Source organism: Apostichopus japonicus, chromosome 12 (genome assembly GCF_037975245.1).
Source record: "Apostichopus japonicus isolate 1M-3 chromosome 12, ASM3797524v1, whole genome shotgun sequence".
In the NCBI taxonomy this organism is placed as follows: Eukaryota; Metazoa; Echinodermata; class Holothuroidea; order Aspidochirotida; family Stichopodidae; genus Apostichopus; species Apostichopus japonicus.
In genome coordinates, this window is record NC_092572.1 from 32,487,837 (window position 1) to 32,506,059 (window position 18,223).

The window sequence follows — 18,223 nt, forward strand, 5'->3', positions numbered from 1 at the left end:
TAACATCATATCAGTGAGCATTGAAATGCCTGTTCCACGATGAACAGCCTCAAAAACTGTCTATGTGTGTAGTCGAAGGCGTAGCCCAATTGGATTTGGGGCTGTAACGACTTGCCCGAAAAAAAGCCAAAATTTTTCGCGGGCTTTGGGCGCGTTCAACATATCGATGCCAATATCATATAAGCAAGCATCGGTCATTATACATTGCATGGCATCGTGTACCTTACGGTCCGTGAAAGTAGCACAGTATACCGCCGGATGCTAATGTAAACAACCAAATGTCTTATGTAGATGGAGAAAAAGCATACAGATCCATTTATGACAAACTCTCTTTTACAGTAGTAATGTCGGCCAATCTTAGAACTTTATTTTTATAACCAAGGAGATAATTTTTAAGCTATTCATTGCTTTTTGTTTTTCTCTCAGTAGGTGCCCGAAAAAAAATGGGAAAAAATTTGGTTGCGAGGCGGGGGGTGGGGGCTGCAGCCCCGCCTCCTACGGGACCTACGCCTATGTGTGTAGTGTTCGGTTTCGATATACCTGATATCGGAAATATCTGCTATTTTTCATTTCCTTCAACCAAGTTTTATAATAGCCATAATAAGAGGTTTTAATATTTGTACACCAATAAATTAACTGTGTCTGAATTTTCGAAAATTTCCTGACCAACATTCTTCATCATACTTTCCTCTACTCGTGCAATTTTGACCTGTCTATTAGGGGTTGAAGGAGGTTTTTCCCTATTGGTTGTCCATAGATTGAATTTTGTGCAACATAATGGGTATGTTTTGAAGTGATTTTTATTCACGAGAAATGTGAATTTTCAAATTCTCAACAAATAATGGGCTTAAAACCTTGAAAAGTGGGGCTTTCGGATATTGTGGGCCGTGACGTAGAATCGCCTACAAAAGCAATGATCCATAGGACATGCAATGAGGTCGAACATGATGTGTGACTGGTGACAATCTTCAAAAAGGTTATGGTTGGAAAAAAATTGAGAAATACTTGGTTCTCAGGCAAATATGTACATTTGGTTGGTCATTTTCAAGCCCGAGAAGTGTCATTTCCGGTGATCTGGGGGGGGGGGGGTATCAAAATCAGAAATTTTCTTGTACGCTCCGCGCCAACCGATGGTGGCGCTCCGCTTAGATAGTAATTCGCGCCCCCCGGGTTAGAAAATCCTGGATATGCGCCTGATATGCTTAGAATATTTGAAGGTTTTCTTAAATAACTTGTTTAATTCTTCAACGCGTGTTATGTATACACTGTCATATACAGTATCTGGAATATTATTATGTTCATTAACTCTTACACACCAAATACGGAGTAATTTCCAGTCCTGATTGCCTACCTACTTTGTGATATTTTATGATAGCTTGCTCTTAATGCATTATTCGGAAATGTAGGACTATAATAATTTGAATAATTTAGAAGAGAATATATTCCAGATATGCTCCACATAGTGTACATTTATTTTATTGATAACAACCTACTCTCAAAGCGTCCATGTATTAATATTATATGACCATACTTTTAATGTACTGACGTCATTTCTTTACCTTTGACATTTCTTGATTTCAATGATGACGGGATCGATGTGACCGGAATAGTCTCTGGTAGAATATATCCTCCTCCAACATAAGGGTAACCAAACCTGTGAAGTAATGATAAGAATCACATCATGGTAACGATTCTAAGGAGACTGATGTGTTATCTATCTAATATAATGAAGAATTGAAAATGCCTCATATGTTCAAAATAAGATATGAACGATATTGTGGATCAGATTAAGACATATAAACGAAATTGGAAGTCAAATTTTAGTAAACATAGACACATGGAAACAAACTAACAAATTTAATTTGAAGTGTAACAAAATTGCTGCTTACGAAGCACTGGAATGTATCAAATATAACAATTACATTTTCATCGGAACCTCAATCCTTGATCTCCAGGTCTGTAAACATACAGTTTAGTTCAAACACAGTTACCGTAGTTCATGTTATAAGTACATGAAAGGAAAATTTAATTATATATTGGGGGAGGGAGTCAAAAGCATTGGACTTTTTAATTAGCTTAACGACAATAGGTAAAGGTGAAATAAAAAAAGCGTTAATGCTTGAAGTCAGATTGATTAACAGTGAAGTGTTTACACTTCCTTAAATTTACAGACCAAACACTCTTCATCTTGGTTATATTTATAACACTTTTCAACAAGTATTACCGAGTTTGTCGTCCTGTATAACGTGTATTACGTCATTTGGCTGGGGTTAAAACAATGAGTAGTGTGGATACAATTGTGCGTGTATATATATATATATATATATATATATATATATATATATATATATATATATATATATATATATATATATATATATATAAAATGGATCAACAAAGTTGAGAGAAGATAGTGACTTTCCTTAATTAAGTATGCAAAATTTGGGTCTATCACAGTGGCGGCGGAACCGGGGGGGGGGGCTTGGGGGGTCTCAGCCCCCCAATGAAGAAGTTGAGGGGTCAAATGCACGATAAGCCCCCCCCCCAATATTTACCAAGGCTCCGAAACGTGCATCTGCCCATTTTTCAATGCATACTTGTCGATCTGTCCGATGCACACGTATACTATATAGGTGTAATAATGTTAGTAAATGCTGGGGGACCCTCGGCCCGTCCCCTGGCTATAGACCACATTGTCACCCCAACCGCGTCTTCACGCCCCGTGGAAAGTGGAAGCAGTGAGTGTGGGTAACGGTATGCGCAACACAACTTCGTCTTAGGCCAATGACTTGCCTCATTTCAGCCAGTTCTCCAACATCCCCTTACTACACTCAAAAACGTCTTTGCGAGTACACTACGAGTAATAGCTACTCTCTTAAAACACCACCGAATATACAAATTACAATGTTTTTACAAATTTGTACGTGCAATCTGAGAAATTGCAGGCTTGAGACCCATATTTTAGGGCTAGGTATTCGCAGCATAAGACACTCGGGAAGTTCCGGCCATCTGGGGGTTTGAAAAACCCAAACTTTTCTTGTACGCTCCTCACCAACCGATGGTGGCGCTCCGCTTAGATAGTCTTCACACATAAGCCCCCCCCCCCCCCCCCCCAATAATTTTCCCGTTTCGCCGCGCCTGGTCTATAATCAGTGCTTCATCAGTTCAAACCTTAGATCATATCTCACGTAATCGTTGATTCATTGAGAGCAAACAACATAAAGCGTTAAAAACTTGACTGCGCGATATGTAAATGCTGATTTACCTATAGCCCACCCGTCACGAAGTGTACACAACTGAATCTTGCATTCTTATTCCTAGCGGTCAATGCGAAGAACATTCGTCTTTCTCTTTATGGGTTCTGAAAGCGTAGATTCGCGATATTTAGGCACAATTACTTGACATGTTTTCACTCTATTCGCTGCGAATTGACGTAACGAAAACCCCGGATATGCGACCGATGGAATACAATAACCCAGAGATCTCTACTAACTTTATTTCCAGGAACATAACACCTCTCCTTTGGTTTCTTTTCTGTTTTATTTACCTTTACTTTTCTTGTTACTTGACGAACATGTTACCATCACAGTATATATAGTTTTAATCAGCATACCACCATGATTCATGTAAAACATCGCAAATCATTACACAATGAGTTATTTTAAACAAGTTAATAACTGTCTTGTTTTTATTTAAGCAACAAATAATATATGTACAGGGCGATCATGAACCGTATCATATTTACTTTTGAGGGGGCAGGGATGAGGGGGGGGGAGGATCGACTTCGGTATCAAGTAGCTTTGCTGAGACGGATATCAAGGTGTCTTTGGAAGCAGAGCATGCGGTAATTGTATTATAACTGTACATTCAAAGGCACATTGGTAGGTGTTCCTGGTTACTTTTATTTGATGGGTCATGCAGTCACCAAGAGCCCGCTTGTTTCCTTATTTATTTTCTTAGTATGGTTGTGAAGAGAAAGTGGGGAGGGGGGGGGGGATTGACTGGTTTTTATCTTCTTGTTCTATCATTCTTACGTCAATAGGTGAACCAGGCTTATCTCGGTTCTGATTTGATACTGACTTGATATAGACTTCTGACCTTAACTTACACTGGCCATATGTACGACCTATAGATATGACCCTGGCAGTTGTATTAGTGTTTATACCGATAGTTAACTTGTTTGGTTCATTCATTGTGTACCGGGGATAGAAATCTGTACTTAATTTTGTTAGCATATGTTATTACAATAAGGTAAAACCAATTGGAAGAAAGTCAGAAGGTTATGATGAAAGCCTTCTAAGCCTTTCTATTTCCGCTAAAAACAGTTAAGTTGCAAATTTGAAATCGATTTCTATTTTTCGTTATCTATTATTCATTTTAATCTTCGAGGGAATAATTTCATCCACTTTCACCTGTTCTGTGCAGCTTAAACAACTAGTGCAGTATAAAAATTGATATTTAAAGGGACATAAGATCTCATCAAACGAATCTTAAAATATCTCCTATGCTTTGCTTTCTTGTTCGTGTTGTTTGCTTGTTAATGGTTTATGGCTCAGAAATGTTTGGAAATATATTAACTTGGTAGATTTCTTGGTTATTATGACTATATTTCAGATTTGGCAAGGCGGCATGAACCTTCGAATTACTTATTCCTTGCTTAACTTGAACAATATCTCATCTCACATTTTCATTACGATTTAACCAAACTATTATTGGTTGTAATGGCAAGCACTATCAATGAATATTTGATTATAAAAATGCCACTATAAACACCTGCAGGGTGCTTACACTTTTCATCATGAGGGTCGAAGACGTTTAACAGTCACTTGATATTATTTGATAAGAACAAAACAGTAGACAGGGCTGGCTAACTTTAATGAAATCGAAACGTTCGATTTTCATATTAATAAATGGTTTATCAATTAAAAGAGTAACCTCTCCCTTTTTCTTACAGCTTTAATGAAAGACAAATTATATGGATTATAGTTAATTTATGTTTTTATGTAATTAATGTTAGCTTGATAAGTCGTAATGGGATAATGAACATATCAACTTTACAGAACAAAAATGTGCTCCATAAAACTCGGCGATAAAGAATCCGCAATGTTTGTAGTCACATATTAGATATGTGAGTGACATTATTAAGGCTATTCAATTATGTGCTAAATAGGCAGACTTCCAGAATACCAACGAGAAGTACATACAGAACAAAAACAAAGAAAGGGAAATAAAACAATCCTTCTATCAAATTAGGGAGAGGAGCAAGTGAGGGATGTATTAAACAACCAATGAAATAGTTACTCATTTAAAATATATAAACAAAGAATATTAATGAGAACACGTTGTAATATCATGGCATATGACATACAGTATCACTGAATGGCTGGCTGTTTGATATATACCTAACCCGTATTGAATAAAATGATGCATTATTCCCAGCCACTGCTAGACACGGACTGACCTACTTAGCGTCGGTTTCCATGGTTACGTTGTATGACAGAACTTACAACATTCCAGGTGTGCAATAGACACTTGGCTCGTTTATCTTTCTATTCATAGCTTTACCTGGCTCGTGTCATCTATTATTATGCTAATTAGGTATTTACGGGAGTTCCAGGTGTGCCATCTTACTTTAGAAATAAATTGTTTGAATCAATCGTCTGTGCAGAAACTATTGTAGAAGTAGAGTAGGCCTACTGTGTGTATTAAAACGTTGATGATGTTATCGGGTAGAAACATGGAATGGATTTGAAGTGCCCTAAAAATCGATTATGTACGACGGGGATGGGGGTGGGGGGAGGTGGCAAAGGGAGAGTGGTGGCGGGTCCAGGTAAGGCGTGTTAAGGGGAGTGGGGCAGTCTAAACTTACTGAAGAGCACACTGGGATCGGGGTAAGGTATTTAGTCTAGATGGGGAATAAACATTCTGTGTTATATATTGTTTTTATAGCCAGACCAAATAGTAACAGTGAATTATTTCCAGTGATATTTTTCTGCGCGGTTACAGTTATTCCCGGAATGGCGGTATTTTACATATAACATAATTAAGCAGCATTCTTTTCACTTGTATATTATTTATGTAACTACTAAATAGATTTTCGTATTTTCTTTCGAGATGTGGGGGGGCGCGGTGGGGGAAGGGGGGAAGGGGGGGGCGGTGCCGCTTTCTTATTTTAGTAACATGTCAGCTGTAAGTTGAAGATGTCACTAATTATTTTGTGAATGGTAAGGACGGAAAGGAACATTTTTTACGAGGTTTGATCTGTGGGACCAATGAAGGCTAGATGAGGCGAGATGTTGGGTTGGGTGGGGGGGGGCGGTGTCTTGGAAGATTAATTTACACTCATGATCGAAGCAAGTATAAGTTACATTAATACGAGGAATATTCAAATATTAAACAGTTTTTGTTTAAAGTTATAAATTATACAAAGCTGAAGCTCTCGGTTAAAGTTTTAATTATTGTTAAAAATTATGCTAAAATATAAGCATAAATATTAATTTAGCCTATTTTGTATAACATCGTATTTAAAACTATAAAGAAGAAATTGATCTAGTTTTAAATGGATTAAATTTGAACCTCTGAAAATACAGATTTGCCTTGAATGATATTTACGGCAATAATCTTATTTTATTTTGATAGGTAACTCAATTGCAATTATTTATATCCTTTTTGTTAACTAATCTTTTAATTTGTTAACCTATATTGAGTAGCTATTTTTGAAATTTCGACAACTAAAACTGTTTTATTGGTTGCTTGTTTGGTATTTGCTAGAGTATCATAATCTGATCACAGTTATGAGGAGTTTATAACAACAAAGTTATTAGTTTTCGCTATTTTTATTGCCATCATTTTACTACTTTAATATTAATAACGATTTTCAATTTTTTCGTTGAGAAATTCTAAAATTAATTGTTCATAATTGAAAATCAAATATTTTGGAGGTTTCAGTGAAAAATAAGAGTTATTCCTTATAGAACATTACATTAGAATATTCATTGTACTCCCTAGAATTATTAACATCCAACTGCTTTGTGTATATATCTCTTATTTTATCATAATAAAGGTTCTTGTCATTCTAAAACCTAATTCTTAGTTAAATTTTACCATTAAACTAAACAAAGAACATTTTTAACAACCCGCACCCACCCTTCCACCCTCTCTTACCAACACTCTCTTAAAATATTCCCTATTAATCCATGATTATATTTTGTTTTATTTATCAAAACATCCTACAGAATTCTTTAGTCGATGACCTAATTATTAAAATGAATCCAACTAAACTTATTAAATCCAATCCTTGACATTAAATACAGCAGACTTTACATTCTCTATTGTTAGTTTAATATAGATTACTTTTATTAATTAAATTAATTCCCTGTTTAACGGTTATGATGATTCTAACATCTACACCGGAATACTTACTCCAGCTCCTTCAAGCTTGTACACTGTGAGGAGTAAGACAAGATGGCCGCCAACTCTTCATTAGTTAGTCTCCTGTTGTCGTCATCGATCCAGAGCTTCTGGAGAGAACTCAGGATAGAGAGAGAGAGACCAGACTCAAGGATAAGGTTCAGACCAGACTCATCAACTCTAGGAGAGCAGAAGGATAGAACCACACGGGAGATAGGAATCTAGAATGAAAGAATAGAGTTACTGATAATAGAGTAGATAGAGATAAATAGATTGGATTTGGTAAGGATTAGAATAATTATTATGATATTATAAATAAATAAAATAACGAAATAAAAATAAAGGAAAGTAAAGCGATAAACTAGGACATTAAGGTCGTGTTTATTTGTTAAAAGGAATAAATTAATGGAAAGGAAATAAGGGATTGATTTTATGGGGAGACAAATATTAAGAGGAATAATTAGATTAGATAAGAGGAAAATAAAGTGGTAATGTAGGGTTAGAGGGTTAGTTTTATTGTTTTACAATTAAATGATTAACTAACGGTTTTATAGCTAGTAAGGCTTAATAAAGCATAATGTGAGGCTACATATTTTAATTGATTAGGTAATAGAAAACAAATTTCAATGACGGCTTGAGAATTTGATAAAAACTTGGTAATCAAGAACTGAGATTATTCTATCTTTTGAAGAAAAATATTGATGAAATTTATTTGGGTTTTAATTTAGAACTTTCAGAAGTAAAATGCAATTTAAATGTAACTATTAGTCACTAGTGTAATAGGAATCATGAAAAAGGAACTTCTACTTCAACTAATACAATATTTTTATAAAGTTTAAGGAGATTTGGAAGAATTATGTTTAATAAATAGGTTGTTTCTTATAATTAATATGCAATTTAGAGAAGCAGATTTAGATCAAATTTAAGTTTCAAGAGAGAAAGGTTATGAGGCTTAAACACAAATTTTAATATTCAAAATATTTAATTATTGAACCAAATCCTACTATTCTGCTTAAATTATAATTATTTCAAATTAATACGATTTGTTTAAAAGATGATGTCTATCTGTGTTTAGTTATCAAATTAATTCCTAAGTTACGGTTTGTGTGTGACATAACTTCTAGTGGATTTTTTTTCAAATGTAGCATTTTTATTGCTTTGTGTTTGTAGATATTCCTAAATTGGGTATTGCTTATGATCTTAACTTTCTAAACTTTATCGTATCTTCCAATTAAATAGTACCATGCGCTTGTTTTACAAATAATATTATCTGGAAGCACTTCATATCCTTAAGGGTTTAATTATACTAATTAAGTATTACTACTTTTCAGTTTAATCAGATCGATAGGGTCTTCGTTGTAATATTTTCTGTTATTATGGAGTTCAGAGGGTGTGAACAGTTAGCGGTCAAATGTAAATTAACAAACACGAGAGATTAATCAGTTAATTATAAGTTTAATGAGAGGATGGCGCCCTTTTAAAACTAACGTTAGAGCTACGGCTCTGCCTAACGTCTGCTGTGGGGTGTTGCAGCGTAAAAGAAATGGCGATTATTCAATTTCAAAACCATTTTTATTTTTAATATCATGCGCCATAAGTCTGTTGGCCGGCTTGAAAATGACGTACGTTTTTTTCTAATTAAGTGGGCAAAATTAATACAAAAACAGCTGTGAGTGGAACACCACGATCTAGTTGCTACTGGAAAGACATGGACGAAAGAGTTTTTTTTAATAACTATTTATTGCATTTTATTATTATTATACTTAAATTGGAAAACGGTTTTATAGAGGCTCAAAGCAGTAGGCCCTATACAAACTATATTTCCCATAAGTGTCAAGTATATCGGCAGGAGTTAGGTCATTCAACTAATAATCAGTTATAATAACATTATTTCAGTTAGCCTGCTCGGTAAAAAGCTGCAGGTTTATTACACAATTTGCTCAAATGTCTGAACTGGTAGATTAATAGTAAGTTAGGTGATTACAATTATAATTGTGGGATGTTATTGAGTTGTATTAATGCCTAGTATAAGGTTTTGTTATGTACGATTAAAATCGAGTTAAACAATTTTCTGTGATTTAAGATTTTTGAAGGGATAACAAAGTTTCTACAGCTTGTCTATGGATAATTTTTCATAGCTAGAATGGAGTTATTGTTTTCGAAGTAAAGGATAGGCATCAGCTCACCTAGAATGTTAATCGCTGGTTTTATTCTTCACTTAATTTAAGATCCCTAAAGAAAACTCAGTGTCTCGATTGCATTTTATTCAATTCCTTTAATATTTAAGATATCCTTTAACTTGGAATTTTTTGATAATCAGTCAACAACTAGGCAAAGATTTTATTTTTTATGTGTTAGATTTGCTAAGCATGTCCTCTTGCTAAAAGTGGTAATTCTAACGTTTCGCGGGTGATGTTTGAGATTTCTAACATAACCTAACTGTATTACTAGTCTAGCCTATATATCCTATCTAAGTTTGGCCTGGCCTTTGTACACATCCTAGCATGCCTTCATACCTTACCGTCAAATTATCTCTCTGATCAATAATTACTGTTTTAACTATATTAACAGCGGTTCCTCTCCATTAAAAAATCCATCTTAATAACCACTCAACAAGTCAATGGTAACAAACAACCTCCACGAATATACGTACTCTGCAACTCCAATAATATAACACTAAACCATTCAGTGATACATACTATTACTATAGATGTGAACAGGTATTCAATAGCATGAGTCACCGATATTCATATACAGGTGTTTCCCAGCTGTTCGCGGGCATGATGTTTGAAATTTGTAACAGACATTTTGGCGCCAATAGAAGTAACTGTACGACGGACGTAACTTTATACGTACCCGGTGCAAACAGACAGTTTGAAACCTGACGTCGATTGGGTATGAAGTAAGGAAGGGGTCGATGAAGTAAATAATACAACACAACTTATATCAAGTAGATCAAGCAATCACTGACATTTCTCCCTAAGCGGTAGGGTGTTAGTCCCCAACCCCCTCCTCCCCACCACCGGTTAAAATTTGGGCAAAAAGCATTTGATGTATACAGGGACGTAGCTAAGGCCTGATGATTGGGGGGGTGTATTGGCTGAAATTCCAACTGGATGGGTTTTGGAGCCAGAAAATTCCGACTGCTGCCTTGTACACCCCCCCCCCCACCCCGAACTAATCGTCAACGATACAGTCAGTGTCAGTCAGACACCCCATCTTTCGCGACTGCACTTATGTTCCGAACTTTTTTCGATACATTTGTACCTTATGGGGCAAAGTTTTTGCTTATGTTGATGGCACTTTTAAGCTTCCATAGATTAGCATTGGCGTTTCAACTGTATACCATAGAGACAATATATATCCCAACGACGTAGCCAGGAGTTTGAAAGAGGGAACACCTTTTGCCATTGTTATGGGGGTGGGGTCTAAGGGGAGGGGGTGTCCCCCTCCCCTTTGAGATATTTTTGAACAATTGAAGGTCCTTAGATGCGATCTGGTGCAATTTGTTGCCAGTTTCATCATTATCATATGATATCATATTATCAGCAGATTTCGTTTTCCTGTTTGAATTCTTTTACATGTTCTTTTACATAATATATCAGAAATACATTTGACGAACTTAACTGATGGACAATATAAACTTTCATATTTTGTAAGACAGCCAGATGTGCAGTGGCCTAAAAACAAATATCGTTATCGCCGTGTATTAGCAGTGTGATAACAACAGTTTTTAAACATATTTTTCGACACTGAAAGGGGGGAGCAGTCGCTCCCCTGCTCCCCCTGGCTACGTCCCTGTATATCCTGAACTTACTTGAAGCAAGCGAACAGGGTCGACCCACCCAATAGCAAAATTAATACATAAATTATCCGAACTGAAGCTGGCGAACGTTGTATTTTTTTTAGAGTATTCAAAATCATACGAAGTTTTGTATGGTGGAGTATAAGGATCGCGAGATACAATTTCTCAATGTGACGAGGAAAACGTGGTAAATATGACTGATTAAAGGTCAATTTTGATCGAAATTTTATGTCACTCACAAATTACAAGAACATATGAAAAAAAAATTACGATAGTTGGAAAATTAGAGTGCGAGAGTCGGAAATTCCGAATTGAAGCTGGCGACAGTCGGAAATTCCGACAGTCGGAAATTCCGACTGTCGCACTCAAATTTTCCAACTATCGTAATTTTTACCAAGATCGAGGGGGTGAGACACCCAGTGGCGTCACCAGACTTTTCAGTCTAGGGGGAACAGGGGGACACAGGGGGGCACCAGCATTTGATGGGGGCGTGCACTTAGGTGGATACGGATCGCCGTCCTGGGGGAGGGGTCTAAGGGGAGGGGGTGGCATACGGAGGATGGGCTAGATGCAAAATGGTGCCACATTTGATGCTAAATTCGATCTGAAGATATCTCCAGAAATTGCTATTTTTGAGTTAATGATTTTAACAACGCGCAGAATTTTGCAGAGGATATGAACGACATGCTGTCGATATTATGCCTAACCCTATCAATAGAACCTACATTTGTTGAATTAATGTGTGCATGACCCCCGACTCCTTTCTTGTCCTTCTCGTTTTCTCCAATTATCTATTAAGATGTAACAGGTTCCAGCATCGTTATTGGCTCTTATCAGGGATCTCACCATGCAATCCAAATTTTTATCAAACATCGAGTATGGCTCAGTATGCAGGTGTGAACATTCGCCATTTGTTCCTACAAGCATCTGACCTCAAATGACCTCTGCACCCCCTACACAACAGGGTTAATATATGGGTCCACAAATATAGGCAAGTATGGTGCCTGCGGACCCTGACATTCTCACATTTCGTCAGCTCCTAACCTGTCAACCTCAGACCAAGGCAACATACTGCAGTACCCAGTTCAGAGCAACGATATTACTCATGGGTCCAGAAAAAATAAAGCGCGTTCTTTCATATTCTGATGTGTTCTCTGGAGAGTAGGGGTGGCCTACTTTTCAGGAATTTGAAGAAAATACGAATTAGTGTGCTTCTTTGTCCTTATAAAAAACCAACTCAGATGATGGGAGTTGAATATAACAAAATATATATATTTTTTTTACCAACCCAAATCTGAGATGGGGGGCACTCGGGGGGCACTAGGTTTTCCAGGGGGCACGTGCCCCTGCCCCCCCCCCTTGGCGACGCCACTGGATACACCCCCACACCCCCCTTCTAGCGACGTCCCTGGATGTACACATTCCCCCACCCTATTATCTGCTAGTGTATGCATAAACAATCAATAAACACAAAACAAAAGTTTGAATACCGTCTCTTTCAAGTGGTTTAAAGGAGTACACGTTTAATGAATATTAAAACCTACATGGAATAACATAAATTGAACATCCTTGTTCAGTCATCACTTGATCATCATGAAATTATTGGAATAAATGTAACTACAACAACTTGTTTTCACCCCGCCCCCCCCCCCCACCCAATCACCTTTGTAATTAATTCCACTCCGTGTCAGTGCTGGATTATTCAGCTGAATCATTGCACCAGCAAAGAGAGTGTCAGGCAATCAAACGATGTTTTGTCTTTTCAAGTACCTCGTAATTGCTCAAATCAAAATACTACGTCGACATTTCACCAATAATGTTAATAGTCAATTCATGTAGCCCCCCCCCCCTTTTTGTGTCCCTTTTTACTTAGTACCATACTCAACAAGAAAAGTTTACTATTTGGGATAAATAGTTGAAATTTAAATTAGAAAGAAATCTTGATTTCGAGAAATGCAATGGCAATTTCGAGAGAAACGTACAAGTTTGAAATAAAACGCCAATATTTTTAGATGATAAGTCGACATTTAAAAGTTTAAAATTTAAACAAAAAGAAATCGACATTTTACATGGAGGGAACTAAAGAGGTCGAAATAAATCGAAGAGGTTTAATATTTAGAAAAAGTAGTTTAATGTTGAGAATTACGGTTAAATTACAGGTGGCAATTTTAGGACAATCTTGATTTTCAAGAAAAGGGTTTCAATATTGAAAAAGGGTTGAATTTTCCAGAAATATTCGAAACTGTCGGGATAAAATAATTAACATATATCTTGATATGAACATTTTGAATTTTTCAGTGTTCCATGTGAGTCACAGTAACATTGACAAAATGTGTATTGTTTGCTTAATTGGGATGCCTCCCGACTCCCTCCCCAACCCATTCAATTTTTGATCCCTTCCTTCGCCAATCAAATGATTTGTCACATGTCTACATAGATATGGGAAAGGGTGTAGAACATATAGGAGGAGGTACATCTTGTGGCTAAAATTTGTGTATATTTCTGATCAAGTATATGTGTATTCATGGAGGGGCTGTATCGGTACGTTTGCTTCTCCAATCCTGAAAACAGATCGACTCTCCTGTATGGTTTAGTACCCAATAACGTGGGTTCACATTCCAAAATTCTCCCGAAATTTAGGAAGGGGAATGACCCTTTATGATTAGACTATAGGTGGATTCGAAAGTTGTGATGGTGTTGCTGTGGAGTCGTTGAATGCAATTCTATGTAGGGGGTTGTGGGGTCCTTCGACTGAAACAATTTTAAGGCGTACCTAGACTATAATTTTTGTCTAAACTTAAGGTTGTTCTAAAGAATACTAGTGTGAAGTTTGAAAACTGAACTGACCGATGCTAAAACCACTATTGTATAATTGCATGGAAAATCAGAAATTACAGTCTTGCCCGTCCAGTTATGCTGTATACATAGCCGTTAGGTGGACATGTTGCCCAACCAGTTATTATTCTTATATACAATAATGTCTGACAAAGAGGTACACATTATAGCATGTTACCTTCATGTAGTCATGTACCACATTTTAATAGCAGATGATTTCAAGGGAGGGGGGGGGGGATCCCAACTGACTTAGGTAGGGCCTACACTACTATGGAAAGGCCAGAGTGGAAAGAAGAATTTAAAAGCGGAGGAGGTGTGGTCGTTGGCTTGTTGAAGGCAAATCACAGTAGCCCCGTCCCCTGAAATTGTTTTGAAAATTGATGTTACATGGTGCACTCCGAGGCATAATTACACTACCAATTAGGTCTAAAATTGGCTCCATTCACTATGCAGTTTTGCCTATGAATACTGTTTTTGTAAAGTCGTGAGGGGGCGGGGAGGGGTGTACACCCGTTGAAGTGGCCTTCTTCTAAGCTGAATGTAACATTGCCCACCCTTACCCCCCGACTTATATCCAAGTGTATAATTTGTAAATTTTCTGATTAATGTTGAAAAACCAAAATACTTTCATCTCGTCATTTCAAAAGGCTTAAGATATGATAAAATATTGACTTCTTTCCAAGCTTGTAGTAAAACAATATCCTGATAAAAGTCACTTGTAGTTGTAAGGGTTATTTTGATAGTTCCAGGTAACGGTAAGCCGGGCCTTACACTAATAACGTTGAACCGAGCGTGAACAGGAAAGGATTAATAAGTAATCTCCAAAAGCGGATATTTGATAATAAGTTCCTTTTTATTAACTCTGAATATAACTATAACTTTGGTTTGTTACTCACACATACTGACGCACGCACGCACAGTCGCACAAACACGCACACGCGCAGTAGCACTGCAACTTTACATGACGCACACTTCGTAACAATACACAAACAACACATCGTGTGAGTTCGTTTACTGATAACTTGGGATAATTAAAATGCACAGGCATAAATGCTGATCATAAAGATATACTACGGAGCCCTCTGTTATACGTCTGTAGGCTTCGGGAGATAAGCTTAAACTCCCCGATACGTCTTAAGGAGACACTTAAACCCCCGATTCTACAATAACAAATTACGACGCGATGCACAGGGCACACGCTCTGTCCTTGAACCTGATTGGTCCAAACTTATAGCTAACCCCTCACCCAACTCTTGATTGGTTGAGTATCAAGCTGATATGCAGATGAGCACATGCAAATGGGCACTCAACCAATTTGTACTGCAGTTTGGGCGTCTTCTACCCCACAAACCGAATCATTTAAAACAAAACATCTGTATACGCTTCTAATAACGCGTGATTCATAGCCCCCCACACCACAGAGCAAACCACCAAAACGCGAGCCATGTGTGACTTCATAAGAACAATAAGTAAACAATATGTTAACACAAACTATAGAATACGCTTCACATAGTGACGCAATACTATCACGATAGATTTCGCTAGTCGATAGTACGCGATAGTACGAGGTTAATCACTGAGCATGTCGGATAGACGAGACTCAACTTACTACTACTACTATAGTACGCGATAGTACGAGGTTAATCACTGAGCATGTCGGATAGACGAGACTCAACTTACTACTACTACTATAGTACGCGATAGTACGAGGTTAATCACTGAGCATGTCGGATAGACGAGACTCAACTTACTACTACTACTATAGTACGCGATAGTACGAGGTTCATCACTGAGCATGTCGGATAGACGAGACTCAACTTACTACTACTACTATAGTACGCGATAGTACGGGGTTAATCACTGAGCATGTCGGATAGACGAGACTCAACTTACTAATACTACTATAGTACGCGATAGTACGGGGTTAATCACTGAGCATGTCGGATAGACGAGACTCAACTTACTGCTACTACTATAGTACGCGATAGTACGGGGTTAATCACTGAGCATGTCGGATAGACGAGACTCAACTTACTGCTACTACTATAGAACGCGATAGTACGAGGTTAATCACTGAGCATGTCGGATAGACGAGACTCAACTTACTACTACTACTATAGTACGCGATAGTACGGGGTTAATCACTGAGCATGTCGGATAGACGAGACTCAACTTACTACTACTACTATAGTACGCGATAGTACGGGGTTAATCACTGAGCATGTCGGATAGACGAGACTCAACTTACTACTACTACTATAGTACGCGATAGTACGGGGTTAATCACTGAGCATGTCGGATAGACGAGACTCAACTTACTACTACTACTATAGTACGCGATAGTACGGGGTTAATCACTGAGCATGTCGGATAGACGAGACTCAACTTACTACTACTACTATAGTACGCGATAGTACGGGGTTAATCACTGAGCATGTCGGATAGACGAGACTCAACTTACTACTACTACTATAGTACGCGATAGTACGAGGTTAATCACTGAGCATGTCGGATAGACGAGACTCAACTTACTACTACTACTATAGTACGCGATAGTACGAGGTTAATCACTGAGCATGTCGGATAGACGAGACTCAACTTACTACTACTACTATAGTACGCGATAGTACGGGGTTAATCACTGAGCATGTCGGATAGACGAGACTCAACTTACTACTACTACTATAGTACGCGATAGTACGAGGTTAATCACTGAGCATGTCGGATAGACGAGACTCAACTTACTACTACTACTACTATAGTACGCGATAGTACGAGGTTAATCACTGAGCATGTCGGATAGACGAGACTCAACTTACTACTACTACTATAGTACGCGATAGTACGAGGTTAATCACTGAGCATGTCGGATAGACGAGACTCAACTTACTACTACTACTATAGTACGCGATAGTACGAGGTTAATCACTGAGCATGTCGGATAGACGAGACTCAACTTACTACTACTACTATAGAACGCGATAGTGCGGGGTTAATCACTGAGCATGTCGGATAGACGAGACTCAACTTACTGCTACTACTATAGTACGCGATAGTACGGGGTTAATCACTGAGCATGTCGGATAGACGAGACTCAACTTACTACTACTACTACTATAGTACGCGATAGTACGAGGTTAATCACTGAGCATGTCGGATAGACGAGACTCAACTTACTAATACTACTATAGTACGCGATAGTACGAGGTTAATCACTGAGCATGTCGGATAGACGAGACTCAACTTACTACTACTACTATAGTACGCGATAGTACGAGGTTAATCACTGAGCATGTCGGATAGACGAGACTCAACTTACTACTACTACTATAGAACGCGATAGTACGGGGTTAATCACTGAGCATGTCGGATAGACGAGACTCAACTTACTACTACTACTATAGTACGCGATAGTACGAGGTTAATCACTGAGCATGTCGGATAGACGAGACTCAACTTACTAATACTACTATAGTACGCGATAGTACGAGGTTAATCACTGAGCATGTCGGATAGACGAGACTCAACTTACTACTACTACTATAGTACGCGATAGTACGAGATTAATCACTGAGCATGTCGGATAGACGAGACTCAACTTACTACTACTACTATAGTACGCGATAGTACGAGATTAATCACTGAGCATGTCGGATAGACGAGACTCAACTTACTACTACTACTATAGTACGCGATAGTACGGGGTTAATCACTGAGCATGTCGGATAGACGAGACTCAACTTACTACTACTACTATAGTACGCGATAGTACGAGGTTAATCACTGAGCATGTCGGATAGACGAGACTCAACTTACTGCTACTACTATAGTACGCGATAGTACGGGGTTAATCACTGAGCATGTCGGATAGACGAGACTCAACTTACTGCTACTACTATAGTACGCGATAGTACGGGGTTAATCACTGAGCATGTCGGATAGACGAGACTCAACTTACTACTACTACTATAGTACGCGATAGTACGGGGTTAATCACTGAGCATGTCGGATAGACGAGACTCAACTTACTGCTACTACTATAGTACGCGATAGTACGAGGTTAATCACTGAGCATGTCGGATAGACGAGACTCAACTTACTACTACTACTATAGTACGCGATAGTACGAGGTTAATCACTGAGCATGTCGGATAGACGAGACTCAACTTACTA

General features: G+C 37.8%; 2 protein-coding genes across 4 annotated transcripts in view; one reads left to right on the forward strand and one right to left on the reverse strand.

The window, feature by feature from the left end:
• LOC139977734 (uncharacterized) overlaps positions 1 to 18,223 on the forward strand; it is a 475,642-nt gene that overhangs the window by 250,180 nt on the left and 207,239 nt on the right. The gene's annotated exons all lie outside the window — the stretch shown is intronic.
• The window catches only part of LOC139977746 (NLR family CARD domain-containing protein 4-like), a 64,758-nt gene that overhangs the window by 20,120 nt on the left and 26,415 nt on the right, over positions 1 to 18,223 (reverse strand). The window contains exons 4-5 of the mRNA XM_071987335.1: positions 7,423 to 7,631; positions 1,560 to 1,654 (exon numbers count right to left, since the gene is read on the reverse strand). Coding sequence (XP_071843436.1) covers positions 1,560 to 1,654; positions 7,423 to 7,631 — 304 coding nt within the window. The remainder of the gene's footprint in view (positions 1 to 1,559; positions 1,655 to 7,422; positions 7,632 to 18,223) is intronic.